At 26.8% G+C, this 17,757-nt stretch overlaps 2 protein-coding genes across 2 annotated transcripts; one reads left to right on the top strand and one right to left on the bottom strand.

Annotated features, from left to right (window-relative positions):
- The first annotated feature begins 2,827 nt into the window (after positions 1-2,827).
- LOC149056955 (uncharacterized) lies at positions 2,828-3,463 on the top strand. The gene has a single exon (XM_089223245.1). It carries the CDS (start codon positions 2,828-2,830, stop codon positions 3,461-3,463), a length of 636 nt encoding a protein of 211 aa, XP_089079371.1.
- A 371-nt stretch (positions 3,464-3,834) lies between these two features.
- LOC149056954 (uncharacterized) lies at positions 3,835-6,697 on the bottom strand. The gene is made up of 3 exons (XM_089223244.1): positions 6,079-6,697; positions 5,826-5,967; positions 3,835-3,865 (listed from the first exon to the last, which is right to left on the bottom strand). The coding sequence occupies exons 1-3, from the start codon at positions 6,695-6,697 to the stop codon at positions 3,835-3,837; spliced, it is 792 nt and encodes a 263-aa protein (XP_089079370.1).
- Positions 6,698-17,757: the final 11,060 nt, after the last annotated feature.

Below are 17,757 nucleotides of genomic sequence, written 5' to 3'. Positions count from 1 at the left end.
AAGTAATTCAGTATACAAAATTAACTGCTAAGTTATTTGGGTTAAAAACAAAGTAGTTTTATTTTAACATAATGGCAATAGATTAATACAGATTGCGTTGAGATGAAATTATGATTCTACATTAATTAATAATAATACATAAATACCTATTATTATACCATTAGTTTTATACATGTATTGACATTTGGCAAAAACTAATTTAAATAACTATAGTACAAATGGCTAATAGTAAAATAAAAAACTTTAATTACATTAATATCATCAAATATGTTGACAAACTCTCGTTTTTCGTACCTAAACTAATATACAATGATCTTATATCATTGAATTCAGATTTAACACTATTCATTACAGTGACCCACTTGTAATCTACTGTACAGCAGAGTGACATCCACTTACCCGCGTTTTTTAAACTATGTATTACTGACAAGTTATAACATAATATTAATAAAAATTCTTTTTAATATTTATTACAATCATATATTGTATATAATAAATAAATACAAACATTAAATGATTATAAACATTTAGAATATGTAATCTAAACACTTTAAAAATGAGAGAATCATAAGTTTTTACTTCATAGGCGAATCTACGGAGTGTGCCGGGTGTGCCAAGGTATACCATAATATATATAAAAAAAAAATTAAATTAAATAACAATAATTAATAATATCAGGCAATTAAACATTTATTAAATATTAGTTTTTTGAAAGATTGGACATAGGTAAGTAAACAAGTGCACACTCAAATTTTAAACTCTGGGTTCACCTATGTTTTACTTTGTTTTGAAATTAATGAAATAAATGATAAAATTGAGACATTAAAAAAAAGTTAGAATATTGATAAATAGTGAGTAGCAAGTAGCGAGTAAAGACAACCGTATTAATGATATTAATAATTAAAGTAAACTTAAGACTAATGTATTAAAGAAGAAATAATATTGGAAATTTTTGATCTACGAAAACCGCTCGTTAGGTATTTTATGCTAGTTTAAAAAATATTAATTTTAAAATATACAAACGAGAAAAATGTTACTATACAATATGTCATTAAAAAAATTAACACAAAGCAATATCAGAGAGTACTGAATTTAGTAAAAATTAGCTCTTAATGCACTGTTAAATGGGTAAATAAAATAAAATAAAATATATAATATATATTTTTATTTTATTTTATTAAAAATCAAGCAAGTAAAAAAACAAAATATAACTACTGTTCTTATAATTGAATTAAAAAGTAAAAAGTAAAAATATTTAAATTTTAAATATTATTATAAATTCAACAAGTTATAATAGATAATATTAAGATAGTAATAATTGCAGAAAACATTATTATGTTTATTGTGGGTATAAAGTATAAACAATAAACAGTTAATGAGTTAATAATCAACAACGACATATCAACCTAAAATCAGTGATTGAAATGACTTTGCCAAGTTTTTTGTATGAATATTCCAGATATATTATTAATCTTAGAATGTTAGATCACGTTAAGATATTTATTGTATTTATTATTGATAAAGGACTTCTTATAATATTTTTCACTTAAAAACCCTTACGCTAAAAACACATTTAAGTATCAAAAACGTGTTTTATTATGATATTGATATTGACTTAAAACTAATATTTTGCGATATGAAAAAGAAAACCCAATGGTTTCTAGAACAATTTTTAAAACATTTGACTTAACTTTTGGCCTTTCACTTCTCAGCCATCGATAGAATATTTACATATTATATTTTTAGTACTTAGTTCACGATGACTTGATCACTTATTTAAATACTTAGTATTGAAAAAAATAAAATGTGCCCACCTATCAAAGTATCAACATTTAAAATATAAATATTTGTATTTACCTGTGTGCTGTAACCTGTATATTTTCAACAAAACCTCATCAGCATTCAGCAACTCACAGGCTCACACGGCAGGTAGTAGGTACGTCGCACGTAGACACGTAGGTAATAATTACTTTTCCTTGCAGTCTTGCACTCGTCACTCGAGACTGTATATTATAAATCAATAACAATTAAAAAAGTTATTGACATTTTGATTTTAATTTAAATTTAAATGAAAATACCTACTTACATCTGCCGAACAAGATAGAGGACCGAAAACGGCGAAAACTTACAAGTTTATTGTCACTTGACAGACTAAACCACTAAACAATAAACAATCGTGTTCGATATAACATAGGTACCGACTTATATTAATTTCGGTCGCCGTCGGGGCGTCGGTCGTCGACGACACAACGGTTCTGGAAATACCGATAATTTAACTATTTAAGAATTATATTAATATATTTTACTATTTTAGTTATTAGATATTGCATTTGTATTACGTAATCGTATACTCGTATTGCATATAGAACTAATAGTGAATAATATTGGATACAAGTCTGGGATTTCCCTACTTCGTATATTTTAATTTATATATTAAATTCTAATTAACTAATTTAAAAATATACAAATTCATTTTTTTTTCTGACTACATTGATTAGATAAAACCAGACCAGACTGGACCAGACCGTGATTCTAAAACTTATACAGAAAAAGACCGATTTAATATTTTTAAATTTTGGACCGATCCGAATCAGACCAATGTGTTAATTATTTAGCCTAACTAAAAAAAAACCATGAACATTGAAAATCAGACCGCAATGGACTGGACTTCAATGGCGTTTAATGTAAAAGACTGATTTAGACCGGACGCGGTCCAGTCCGGTCCGAGCAGGACCATGCAGAGCTCTACTGTACACTGTACAACCTTGCGGTATCCAATTGTCCCCTGTTTATATTATTTTTTACAGATGCCGTCTACAAAAGAAGAATGGCTAAACGTGGAAACTTTCCACATGCCATTGGAGCCATGGACGGAAAGCACATTGTAATTCAATGCCTTGTTCATACAGGATCGGATTATTTCAATCATAAAAGATCATTCAGCATTGTACTTTTAGCTGTAGTAGACAGTAATTATCAGTTTATTTTCGCTGACATCGGGAGCCAAGAAAGGATTAGTGATAGAGGCGTATTACGGAATAGTGTATTATGGCAAAGAATTTCGGAAAATACTTTGAATATACCAACACCGTGCCCTTTGCTTAGGTCAGGCGAGCCCTTGCCTTATGTTTTTTTATGTGACGGTGCTTTTGCGCTAAGTACGCACATCATGAAGCCTTATCCGGAAAATCATGAATTTGGATCTGATAAACGATTATTTAATGAAAAATTATCTAGTTCACGTGTGTTATTTGAAAACACTTTTGGGATATTGGCATCAACATTTCGAGTATTTAGAAAACCTATTGGCTTAACCCCAGAAAAAGTGTCACTTTTGACTATGACATACATATTACTACACAAATTTATCAAAAAAAGTAATTCTATTCATATTTATGCACCACCAGGGACATTCGATACGTATGATGGCAGCGGTACTTTGATTCAAGAGGGATCATGGTGACAGGACGTACAGGATTCTTGCGCAATTAGGTCTTTAGAAGTAGTACCTCGTCGACCAACAACAAATGCTATTAAGAGGCCGTCACAGTAGGAAAAAATCGACCGTAAAAACATACTTTTTTATTTCCAATAGTACTCAGGCCTCATTGATCGTAGAAACATGATTTTAGTATCAAAATAATCACGAGAAGTTGTACTTAAAAATCTTGGAACAGATTTTTGATTTATGTTTTCTAACCAATTTTATTTGCATTTGAAGTTTGTAACAAATTTTAATTTTTTAAAAATTATATAAAATCAGCAAATTGAGGTATCGAAAATCTGTTCCAAGATTTTTAAGTACAACTTCTCGTGATTATTTTGATACTAAATTCATGTTTCTACGATCAACGAGGCCTGAGTACTATTGGAAATAAAAAAGTATGTTTTTGGCAAAAAAATCATGAATTCGCCGTCGTCATGTGCTGCTCTAGTGACTACAGTGGCAGCATTTTGAACAGTACTTCTGCCACCACCCCGCGTTCATAAGCAGCGGTACCGCTCAATAGGTCAAAACTGGTTATCTATCTCAGCCGCGCGCTGGTTATAAATAGCCAAATTGTCAATATGAAAATAATAATTTTGTCATTGAATAATATTATTTTACATTTCCAATATTTTCGTATTCCTATTACTATCGTATTTTACGCAAAATGGAACCAAATCTTAAAACTGTAACTAATCAGCAAGAAAACGTCCGATTCAAACAATTTTTTTTTTTAAACTGTAGTAAACTATTCGATAAAATTGGAAATTTGATTTCAGATGAATTTTTTTACATTTAAATCAGTATAACTGTATATTATGTAAAAAACATTAAATCATACGCTGTGAAAAAAATTATCAACGATGGATAAATAAATATGTAATATTTCATAATACTAAGTACACAAATTATTGTTTTTGTATATTAATTAACATTTAATCAGCATAATATACGCCAATTTTATTATTGTCTGTCAAACAAAATTTGCTGAAACATTAAACGATTTATATAATATTACTAATTTACGAATATATTTTTCAAGATTACGTATTACATTGTTTATTAATTTATATTGTATTTGTAAGGTGCAAGTACTGTAGTAATTATATTCTAACAATTATTTAACTATTTAATTATTAATGATAAAACATTAAATATTGAAATAAATTGATTCAAATATTGACATCCTGCATGTCTAACTGTTCACGCCAGTAATTATTGGTAGTAGTAAACTAGTAACTAATACATTTTCGCTAGATTTTTATTACGGTTTATATATTTTTTAATTATTTATTCACGTGAAAATGGATCAACTCAACAAAAAAACTCGTCGCTGCGCATCAAAAAAATTATCAGTTAAAAAATCGCTGAGTTCTCGAGTGAAGAATATTCTAGGAATTCGTGATAAGACTAAGAGGTAGGTACCTATATATTGTAGGGCGCATACATTAAAATATAAATAAAATAATAAAAAGAAATAATAGGACGGTAATGCCGAGAGAATAATCACATTTTATTATTAGTCATAACTAACTACAACTGTAACAGTAACAAAACAACGCACACCGAAACGCGACGAGCGAGAGTGCGATGTGTGCAAAACAAGTACGACAACTTTTAGATCAAAAAAAAAAAAAAAAGAGTAATAATACATAATTCGTTATCTTAATGGTCGGCTGGAATCGGTGTGTCGATGCATGCCAACCACGGCAACAACGCGGACAAATAATAATAATAATAATAATCATAATCACCACAGTTCGGCTATCCTGACATTTTGTTCGTCCCGAACAATGTCATACAACATAATTATTAATAGTGGCTTTTAGGCAGTTACATACATATATAATACTAGCTGAACCCGTGCACTTCGTAGCCCGTTAAAAATCCTACCTCTCGAATGTCTCAAACTATTAATTAAATTCGTTGCTTGTGATCATGCTAGCAGTATTTTTTTATATTAAATTTTTAATATTGGTTGTTTATTTGCCTTCGGACCATGATATGTAGAATTTTTTATTCAAATATTATTGTTTATTGTGATCGGCTAGTAAATATAAAAAACGGTTTCTAGCGTTATAAATAATAAAAATAAATACTGATAAAAAAGAAATAATTTATGGTTGATAAAGATTTATTAAAGATTTATTAAAATTTATTAAAGAAAAAAAAAGAATTAAAATATGAATTTTATAAGACTTCTGAGTATATGATGTTTTTTGTTATATTTCCTGTTGAAATTAAAATCATAAGATGATTCGGGTCTCCAGTTCGAGAAAATGCCACGTATAATTGCCCATGTGAAAAGCACTCTGTACGAAGATCTACGCCAACGTACTTGAATGTTTGACCTTGTGCTTTGTTTATGGTAATGGCAAAAGAAACTTTAACCGGGAATTGAAGCCGTTTGAAAGAAAACGGCAAGTCAGAGGGAATCATGGGAATTCTTGGAATAAATGCAATTTCTCCTTTCGCTGGCCCTGTAAGAATTACGGCTTCTATAATATTATTTCGCAACGATTTTATTTGTAATCTTGTACCGTTACATAAGTTCGGTGGTTGAAGATTACGTAATAATGTAATTGGAGCACCAATTTTTAATTTTAGTTTATGAGGAGGAAATCCCGAAGGAGAAAGAGAATTGAGAAATTCTTGTGGATAATGAATAGCATCATCTGTTGATGTAACTGTATCAATAGATAGATATTCACGCGAGTGTCCATCGAATTTTAGAAGGATGATATCATTAATTTCTTCTGCTGTTACATTTCTTGGAGAGATTATAGCTCTTTCACATAACCACTGATCTGATTTATTGGACAGATTAAAAATGTCTGGATAAACTGTAGAAATCAACTCTAACACGTTATTGACCACCCGTCCAATCGTGGGATTGACAGAAATGTAACCATTTTCATTTTCTAAAGTTCCATTTCCAATTTTCAACAACTGTGCTGGAAAAATATCGTCCCCTCCGCATAAATAAACTCTCATGTTTGTTCGCAAATAAAGTTTTTCAACATAGTTCCATATATGGGAAGATTTTAAGCAAGCATTAACGACATCAGCTCGAGTACCTTTAGGGATTACTGGTAAGGTTTGACGGAAATCACCAGCGAAAACGAATGTTATGCCACCCATAAACTTATTATTACACCTAAGATCTTTTAATGTTTGATCAATTGCTTCGATATGTGATCTTTGACTCATTGTACACTCATCCCACACAACGAATGAGGTTTTTTGAAGAATTTTTCCATGAGGGCCATTTTTACGAATCGGACAAACGTATTCTCAGTGCGTATCACTAGGATACCGTAGCATCCCACGCTCGTGCGGCCGTTCGGTTCACATACTGCTATTCGTGACAAACGCGTAATCTCAATAAACTCGATGCCCTTATTAGGTATCTGAATGATTTCCTGCCAACACAATAATTTCGTACAATGAGTTTCTCTTAATATGATATTCTACTCGCACTGGCGATCGAGGTTTGAAACAATGTGAACGGTGGTGAAATCATATCAAGTTTCATATTAGTTATCAAGATTTTTGATCAATCAAAACGCATTATAGATGGATAATTGCATGGTTATAATTTCAAGAAGATCTCATAATAAAAATTTGGTATAGGTTAGAATATTTTTAAATGTTTTAACGAAGAAACTCGACGACTGAAAAACAACATAGTAATAATATAATATCAACTGTTTAAATAATAAGTAGGTATTGCAAATTAAATATGCCGCTTTGTGTCCGTTGTTACATTTAATACAGATGTACAATCGACATTGTAGACGTGGCCTAGGAGAATATGTGGTATAGAAAAATATTGTTTTCGAAAAAATTAAATTTTATCGAAACGTTGAATATCATCTAAATAATTTAAATTTTCATAAATATGTTTATGTTAGTATTTCTATACAATATACATTGAATACATGGTCTCGATAATATTACTCTTTTGAGACTGAATTTAAATTTCCTCTTAAATTGTATGAATTCAAATAATCAATTTTAAAAAATAGTAAATTATCGTTAATTAACATAATATCATATATAATGCCGATAGGTTCAAATAAAAAATTGCAGATTTTGGCGGTATTAACGAATTTTGTAAAATAAAACAAATTCAAAATCATAAATAAAATTTAAAAAAAAAATCGTCACGTTTTCTTGATTTTTTATAAAGTACTTTACAAGTGGGTTACTGTAATGGATGATATTAAATTTTAATTCAATGATATAATATCATATTGTATACGAAACACGATTCTGAGTGGAGACGGATTGTCAGTCTAGGATAATAATATATTTTATACCATGTTGATAAAGTTGTTGTTATTTTGAAGAAAAAAAAAATAAAGATACTTATAAATAAAATAAATTCCAAATTAATGAAATCAGATTCATTATGAACCTAACAACCCACCTCATTCAGTCATTCAAAGTGGGTGTATACAATTTATTATAAGGTATGAATATTGATATAAGTCAGTAACGACATTTACTGTTAATATTATAGAATATAAAGTTTACGCTAGATATTAGGACCGTCGAATAATATTTTTGAATTAAAACTATAACTAAAATTGTTATTCTTGATTGTTCAATATATTAGGTAATTTCATCTATTTTTGAACTTAAAATAACTATACAAAATGAAAAATGTTGTATCTACGGCTTTTAAATTTCTTTTGCAGCAGAATTTTCCAACTTCTATTATATAAGCTTATGGGAAACGTAGCGTTAAATTTTCAAGTTTCTTGACCCATTTAATAATAATTTATTGACATTTATAAAAGAAAAAAATACCGAATAAACGAAAAATCTCAAATGTCTATAAATAGCTTAAAAATTGTTTAAATATTTTAATAATTTATTCAATCAGAGGAATTAATAAAATAAACTCATGGTGTAAATTTCAGGTTAATCCAGTTATTCGTTTTCGTATAACATTTAAATAAGAATATCGGTACACGAGAAATTGATAGTAATTCAAATGGTCTTAAACAGATAAACATTTAATTTGACTTATCGGTAGGAAATTTTTTATTTGATAAAAGTACACAAACTCATGAAAAATCTTGTATTTAATTTTCAAATCTTAGATTTGAAAACATAAATTTTTATAAATTTCCAACTCAAATTAAATTGCAAATGTTAGTGAGTTTTACCTATTTTGTCAAATTCCAAAATTACAATGCTTATTAAAAAAAATGTTTAGTATGTATTTTTATATTTTTTAACCGTCACTTAACAATTGAAAAAATCAAGATTACAACTTAATTTCTTTTCTGTTTTTCCCGATGCTTTTGAAAACGTCTGGGAATGAAAACAATTGAAATCGCCCTTGCACCAACTAGATTCACTCTATAACCGGGAAAGCTACTGAAGTTTAAAATCAAAGCATTATTATTTCGACAACTTATCGTGTAAGATGACACAAAAAATAAATGAATATACAAAAAAACACTTCATTGTAAAATCGCTTCCTTTAGAATCTAAAATTGATGGTATAGCTAGGTTAGAATATTTTTATTCGAAACCGTTTTAATACCATTTTATATTTGAATAAATATTACTGTGAAACTTGTAAATTGATATTGTAATATTTATGGTTTTGAATAAAATTAATACACTCGCTACATCAATTATTTTGAATTCTAAATAATCTGAGAACATATTTTCGGGAAAGGGTAGATAAATATTTCAATGGAAAACCGATGCTACGTTGTTTGGCATACCTATTGTGGTTGGTAACGATTTGTTACCAAACATAAATTTAATTCTGAACGGAAAAGTTTACACTCAGGTAAACTAAAATGTTTAAAACCGAAAAATAAATTAGATTTTAGGTATTATAAGTAAAAGGACGTTTTTGTTTAACGTTGATTTTTGTAGTTTGTATACCAATACAAAAAAAGATGCCTACTAAACATCATTACTTCGCCAAATTTGTGAGAATTATAAATTCATCTTAATATTTTGATTTTCTATTACAAGCACTGCATGAATTTGTATTAAGTTTTCAAGATTTTTGATCAATCAAAACGCATTATAGATGGATAATTGCATGGTTATAATTTCAAGAAGATCTCATAATAAAAATTTGGTATAGGTTAGAATATTTTTAAATGTTTTAACGAAGAAACTCGACGACTGAAAAACAACATAGTAATAATATAATATCAACTGTTTAAATAATAAGTAGGTATTGCAAATTAAATATGCCGCTTTGTGTCCGTTGTTACATTTAATACAGATGTACAATCGACATTGTAGACGTGGCCTAGGAGAATATATGGTATAGGAAAATATTGTTTTCGAAAAAATTAAATTTTATCGAAACGTTGAATATCATCTAAATAATTTAAATTTTCATAAATATGTTTATGTTAGTATTTCTATACAATATACATTTAATACATGGTCTCGATAATATTACTCTTTTGAGACTGAATTTAAATTTCCTCTTAAATTGTATGAATTCAAATAATCAATTTTAAAAAATAGTAAATTATCGTTAATTAACATAATATCATATATAATGCCGATAGGTTCAAATAAAAAATTGCAGATTTTGGCGGTATTAACGAATTTTGTAAAATAAAACAAATTCAAAATCATAAATAAAATTTAAAAAAAAAATCGTCACGTTTTCTTGATTTTTTATAAAGTACTTTACAAGTGGGTTACTGTAATGGATGATATTAAATTTTAATTCAATGATATAATATCATATTGTATACGAAACACGATTCTGAGTGGAGACGGATTGTCAGTCTAGGATAATAATATATTTTATACCATGTTGATAAAATTGTTGTTATTTTGAAGAAAAAAAAATAAAGATACTTATAAATAAAATAAATTCCAAATTAATGAAATCAGATTCATTATGAACCTAACAACCCACCTCATTCAGTCATTCAAAGTGGGTGTATACAATTTATTATAAGGTATGAATATTGATATAAGTCAGTAACGACATTTACTGTTAATATTATAGAATATAAAGTTTACGCTAGATATTAGGACCGTCGAATAATATTTTTGAATTAAAACTATAACTAAAATTGTTATTCTTGATTGTTCAATATATTAGGTAATTTCATCTATTTTTGAACTTAAAATAACTATACAAAATGAAAAATGTTGTATCTACGGCTTTTAAATTTCTTTTGCAGCAGAATTTTCCAACTTCTATTATATAAGCTTATGGGAAACGTAGCGTTAAATTTTCAAGTTTCTTGACCCATTTAATAATAATTTATTGACATTTATAAAAGAAAAAAATACCGAATAAACGAAAAATCTCAAATGTCTATAAATAGCTTAAAAATTGTTTAAATATTTTAATAATTTATTCAATCAGAGGAATTAATAAAATAAACTCATGGTGTAAATTTCAGGTTAATCCAGTTATTCGTTTTCGTATAACATTTAAATAGAATATCGGTACACGAGAAATTGATAGTAATTCAAATGGTCTTAAACAGATAAACATTTAATTTGACTTATCGGTAGGAAATTTTTTATTTGATAAAAGTACACAAACTCATGAAAAATCTTGTATTTAATTTTCAAATCTTAGATTTGAAAACATAAATTTTTATAAATTTCCAACTCAAATTAAATTGCAAATGTTAGTGAGTTTTACCTATTTTGTCAAATTCCAAAATTACAATGCTTATTAAAAAAAATGTTTAGTATGTATTTTTATATTTTTTAACCGTCACTTAACAATTGAAAAAATCAAGATTACAACTTAATTTCTTTTCTGTTTTTCCCGATGCTTTTGAAAACGTCTGGGAATGAAAACAATTGAAATCGCCCTTGCACCAACTAGATTCACTCTATAACCGGGAAAGCTACTGAAGTTTAAAATCAAAGCATTATTATTTCGACAACTTATCGTGTAAGATGACACAAAAAATAAATGAATATACAAAAAAACACTTCATTGTAAAATCGCTTCCTTTAGAATCTAAAATTGATGGTATAGCTAGGTTAGAATATTTTTATTCGAAACCGTTTTAATACCATTTTATATTTGAATAAATATTACTGTGAAACTTGTAAATTGATATTGTAATATTTATGGTTTTGAATAAAATTAATACACTCGCTACATCAATTATTTTGAATTCTAAATAATCTGAGAACATATTTTCGGGAAAGGGTAGATAAATATTTCAATGGAAAACCGATGCTACGTTGTTTGGCATACCTATTGTGGTTGGTAACGATTTGTTACCAAACATAAATTTAATTCTGAACGGAAAAGTTTACACTCAGGTAAACTAAAATGTTTAAAACCGAAAAATAAATTAGATTTTAGGTATTATAAGTAAAAGGACGTTTTTGTTTAACGTTGATTTTTGTAGTTTGTATACCAATACAAAAAAAGATGCCTACTAAACATCATTACTTCGCCAAATTTGTGAGAATTATAAATTCATCTTAATATTTTGATTTTCTATTACAAGCACTGCATGAATTTGTATTAAGTTTTCAAGATTTTTGATCAATCAAAACGCATTATAGATGGATAATTGCATGGTTATAATTTCAAGAAGATCTCATAATAAAAATTTGGTATAGGTTAGAATATTTTTAAATGTTTTAACGAAGAAACTCGACGACTGAAAAACAACATAGTAATAATATAATATCAACTGTTTAAATAATAAGTAGGTATTGCAAATTAAATATGCCGCTTTGTGTCCGTTGTTACATTTAATACAGATGTACAATCGACATTGTAGACGTGGCCTAGGAGAATATATGGTATAGGAAAATATTGTTTTCGAAAAAATTAAATTTTATCGAAACGTTGAATATCATCTAAATAATTTAAATTTTCATAAATATGTTTATGTTAGTATTTCTATACAATATACATTTAATACATGGTCTCGATAATATTACTCTTTTGAGACTGAATTTAAATTTCCTCTTAAATTGTATGAATTCAAATAATCAATTTTAAAAAATAGTAAATTATCGTTAATTAACATAATATCATATATAATGCCGATAGGTTCAAATAAAAAATTGCAGATTTTGGTGGTATTAACGAATTTTGTAAAATAAAACAAATTCAAAATCATAAATAAAATTTAAAAAAAAAATCGTCACGTTTTCTTGATTTTTTATAAAGTACTTTACAAGTGGGTTACTGTAATGGATGATATTAAATTTTAATTCAATGATATAATATCATATTGTATACGAAACACGATTCTGAGTGGAGACGGATTGTCAGTCTAGGATAATAATATATTTTATACCATGTTGATAAAATTGTTGTTATTTTGAAGAAAAAAAAATAAAGATACTTATAAATAAAATAAATTCCAAATTAATGAAATCAGATTCATTATGAACCTAACAACCCACCTCATTCAGTCATTCAAAGTGGGTGTATACAATTTATTATAAGGTATGAATATTGATATAAGTCAGTAACGACATTTACTGTTAATATTATAGAATATAAAGTTTACGCTAGATATTAGGACCGTCGAATAATATTTTTGAATTAAAACTATAACTAAAATTGTTATTCTTGATTGTTCAATATATTAGGTAATTTCATCTATTTTTGAACTTAAAATAACTATACAAAATGAAAAATGTTGTATCTACGGCTTTTAAATTTCTTTTGCAGCAGAATTTTCCAACTTCTATTATATAAGCTTATGGGAAACGTAGCGTTAAATTTTCAAGTTTCTTGACCCATTTAATAATAATTTATTGACATTTATAAAAGAAAAAAATACCGAATAAACGAAAAATCTCAAATGTCTATAAATAGCTTAAAAATTGTTTAAATATTTTAATAATTTATTCAATCAGAGGAATTAATAAAATAAACTCATGGTGTAAATTTCAGGTTAATCCAGTTATTCGTTTTCGTATAACATTTAAATAAGAATATCGGTACACGAGAAATTGATAGTAATTCAAATGGTCTTAAACAGATAAACATTTAATTTGACTTATCGGTAGGAAATTTTTTATTTGATAAAAGTACACAAACTCATGAAAAATCTTGTATTTAATTTTCAAATCTTAGATTTGAAAACATAAATTTTTATAAATTTCCAACTCAAATTAAATTGCAAATGTTAGTGAGTTTTACCTATTTTGTCAAATTCCAAAATTACAATGCTTATTAAAAAAAATGTTTAGTATGTATTTTTATATTTTTTAACCGTCACTTAACAATTGAAAAAATCAAGATTACAACTTAATTTCTTTTCTGTTTTTCCCGATGCTTTTGAAAACGTCTGGGAATGAAAACAATTGAAATCGCCCTTGCACCAACTAGATTCACTCTATAACCGGGAAAGCTACTGAAGTTTAAAATCAAAGCATTATTATTTCGACAACTTATCGTGTAAGATGACACAAAAAATAAATGAATATACAAAAAAACACTTCATTGTAAAATCGCTTCCTTTAGAATCTAAAATTGATGGTATAGCTAGGTTAGAATATTTTTATTCGAAACCGTTTTAATACCATTTTATATTTGAATAAATATTACTGTGAAACTTGTAAATTGATATTGTAATATTTATGGTTTTGAATAAAATTAATACACTCGCTACATCAATTATTTTGAATTCTAAATAATCTGAGAACATATTTTCGGGAAAGGGTAGATAAATATTTCAATGGAAAACCGATGCTACGTTGTTTGGCATACCTATTGTGGTTGGTAACGATTTGTTACCAAACATAAATTTAATTCTGAACGGAAAAGTTTACACTCAGGTAAACTAAAATGTTTAAAACCGAAAAATAAATTAGATTTTAGGTATTATAAGTAAAAGGACGTTTTTATTTAACGTTGATTTTTGTAGTTTGTATACCAATACAAAAAAAGATGCCTACTAAACATCATTACTTCGCCAAATTTGTGAGAATTATAAATTCATCTTAATATTTTGATTTTCTATTACAAGCACTGCATGAATTTGTATTAAGTTTTCAAGATTTTTGATCAATCAAAACGCATTATAGATGGATAATTGCATGGTTATAATTTCAAGAAGATCTCATAATAAAAATTTGGTATAGGTTAGAATATTTTTAAATGTTTTAACGAAGAAACTCGACGACTGAAAAACAACATAGTAATAATATAATATCAACTGTTTAAATAATAAGTAGGTATTGCAAATTAAATATGCCGCTTTGTGTCCGTTGTTACATTTAATACAGATGTACAATCGACATTGTAGACGTGGCCTAGGAGAATATATGGTATAGGAAAATATTGTTTTCGAAAAAATTAAATTTTATCGAAACGTTGAATATCATCTAAATAATTTAAATTTTCATAAATATGTTTATGTTAGTATTTCTATACAATATACATTTAATACATGGTCTCGATAATATTACTCTTTTGAGACTGAATTTAAATTTCCTCTTAAATTGTATGAATTCAAATAATCAATTTTAAAAAATAGTAAATTATCGTTAATTAACATAATATCATATATAATGCCGATAGGTTCAAATAAAAAATTGCAGATTTTGGCGGTATTAACGAATTTTGTAAAATAAAACAAATTCAAAATCATAAATAAAATTTAAAAAAAAAATCGTCACGTTTTCTTGATTTTTTATAAAGTACTTTACAAGTGGGTTACTGTAATGGATGATATTAAATTTTAATTCAATGATATAATATCATATTGTATACGAAACACGATTCTGAGTGGAGACGGATTGTCAGTCTAGGATAATAATATATTTTATACCATGTTGATAAAATTGTTGTTATTTTGAAGAAAAAAAAATAAAGATACTTATAAATAAAATAAATTCCAAATTAATGAAATCAGATTCATTATGAACCTAACAACCCACCTCATTCAGTCATTCAAAGTGGGTGTATACAATTTATTATAAGGTATGAATATTGATATAAGTCAGTAACGACATTTACTGTTAATATTATAGAATATAAAGTTTACGCTAGATATTAGGACCGTCGAATAATATTTTTGAATTAAAACTATAACTAAAATTGTTATTCTTGATTGTTCAATATATTAGGTAATTTCATCTATTTTTGAACTTAAAATAACTATACAAAATGAAAAATGTTGTATCTACGGCTTTTAAATTTCTTTTGCAGCAGAATTTTCCAACTTCTATTATATAAGCTTATGGGAAACGTAGCGTTAAATTTTCAAGTTTCTTGACCCATTTAATAATAATTTATTGACATTTATAAAAGAAAAAAATACCGAATAAACGAAAAATCTCAAATGTCTATAAATAGCTTAAAAATTGTTTAAATATTTTAATAATTTATTCAATCAGAGGAATTAATAAAATAAACTCATGGTGTAAATTTCAGGTTAATCCAGTTATTCGTTTTCGTATAACATTTAAATAAGAATATCGGTACACGAGAAATTGATAGTAATTCAAATGGTCTTAAACAGATAAACATTTAATTTGACTTATCGGTAGGAAATTTTTTATTTGATAAAAGTACACAAACTCATGAAAAATCTTGTATTTAATTTTCAAATCTTAGATTTGAAAACATAAATTTTTATAAATTTCCAACTCAAATTAAATTGCAAATGTTAGTGAGTTTTACCTATTTTGTCAAATTCCAAAATTACAATGCTTATTAAAAAAAATGTTTAGTATGTATTTTTATATTTTTTAACCGTCACTTAACAATTGAAAAAATCAAGATTACAACTTAATTTCTTTTCTGTTTTTCCCGATGCTTTTGAAAACGTCTGGGAATGAAAACAATTGAAATCGCCCTTGCACCAACTAGATTCACTCTATAACCGGGAAAGCTACTGAAGTTTAAAATCAAAGCATTATTATTTCGACAACTTATCGTGTAAGATGACACAAAAAATAAATGAATATACAAAAAAACACTTCATTGTAAAATCGCTTCCTTTAGAATCTAAAATTGATGGTATAGCTAGGTTAGAATATTTTTATTCGAAACCGTTTTAATACCATTTTATATTTGAATAAATATTACTGTGAAACTTGTAAATTGATATTGTAATATTTATGGTTTTGAATAAAATTAATACACTCGCTACATCAATTATTTTGAATTCTAAATAATCTGAGAACATATTTTCGGGAAAGGGTAGATAAATATTTCAATGGAAAACCGATGCTACGTTGTTTGGCATACCTATTGTGGTTGGTAACGATTTGTTACCAAACATAAATTTAATTCTGAACGGAAAAGTTTACACTCAGGTAAACTAAAATGTTTAAAACCGAAAAATAAATTAGATTTTAGGTATTATAAGTAAAAGGACGTTTTTATTTAACGTTGATTTTTGTAGTTTGTATACCAATACAAAAAAAGATGCCTACTAAACATCATTACTTCGCCAAATTTGTGAGAATTATAAATTCATCTTAATATTTTGATTTTCTATTACAAGCACTGCATGAATTTGTATTAAGTTTTCAAGATTTTTGATCAATCAAAACGCATTATAGATGGATAATTGCATGGTTATAATTTCAAGAAGATCTCATAATAAAAATTTGGTATAGGTTAGAATATTTTTAAATGTTTTAACGAAGAAACTCGACGACTGAAAAACAACATAGTAATAATATAATATCAACTGTTTAAATAATAAGTAGGTATTGCAAATTAAATATGCCGCTTTGTGTCCGTTGTTACATTTAATACAGATGTACAATCGACATTGTAGACGTGGCCTAGGAGAATATATGGTATAGGAAAATATTGTTTTCGAAAAAATTAAATTTTATCGAAACGTTGAATATCATCTAAATAATTTAAATTTTCATAAATATGTTTATGTTAGTATTTCTATACAATATACATTTAATACATGGTCTCGATAATATTACTCTTTTGAGACTGAATTTAAATTTCCTCTTAAATTGTATGAATTCAAATAATCAATTTTAAAAAATAGTAAATTATCGTTAATTAACATAATATCATATATAATGCCGATAGGTTCAAATAAAAAATTGCAGATTTTGGCGGTATTAACGAATTTTGTAAAATAAAACAAATTCAAAATCATAAATAAAATTTAAAAAAAAAATCGTCACGTTTTCTTGATTTTTTATAAAGTACTTTACAAGTGGGTTACTGTAATGGATGATATTAAATTTTAATTCAATGATATAATATCATATTGTATACGAAACACGATTCTGAGTGGAGACGGATTGTCAGTCTAGGATAATAATATATTTTATAC

The sequence above is a fragment of the Diuraphis noxia genome, unplaced genomic scaffold, assembly GCF_037042655.1.
Source record: "Diuraphis noxia isolate RWA-SAM2 unplaced genomic scaffold, SU_Dnox_SAM2 contig0003, whole genome shotgun sequence".
Classification (NCBI taxonomy): domain Eukaryota; kingdom Metazoa; phylum Arthropoda; class Insecta; order Hemiptera; family Aphididae; genus Diuraphis; species Diuraphis noxia.
The sequence above is the reverse complement of the archived record's forward strand: the minus strand, read 5'-3'. Positions and strand labels throughout refer to the sequence as shown.

Coding starts and splice junctions, on each gene's coding strand:
- LOC149056955 (XM_089223245.1), top strand. CDS start 2,828: ATGGCTAAACGTGGAAACTTTCCACATGCCATTGGAGCCATGGACGGA.
- LOC149056954 (XM_089223244.1), bottom strand. CDS start 6,697: ATGAGTCAAAGATCACATATCGAAGCAATTGATCAAACATTAAAAGAT. Junction 5,968..6,078: donor TAAACTAAAATTAAAAATTG/GTGCTCCAATTA, acceptor TAATTCTTACAG/GGCCAGCGAAAGGAGAAATT. Junction 3,866..5,825: donor GCACAAGGTCAAACATTCAA/GTACGTTGGCGT, acceptor TATTTCCAATAG/TACTCAGGCCTCGTTGATCG.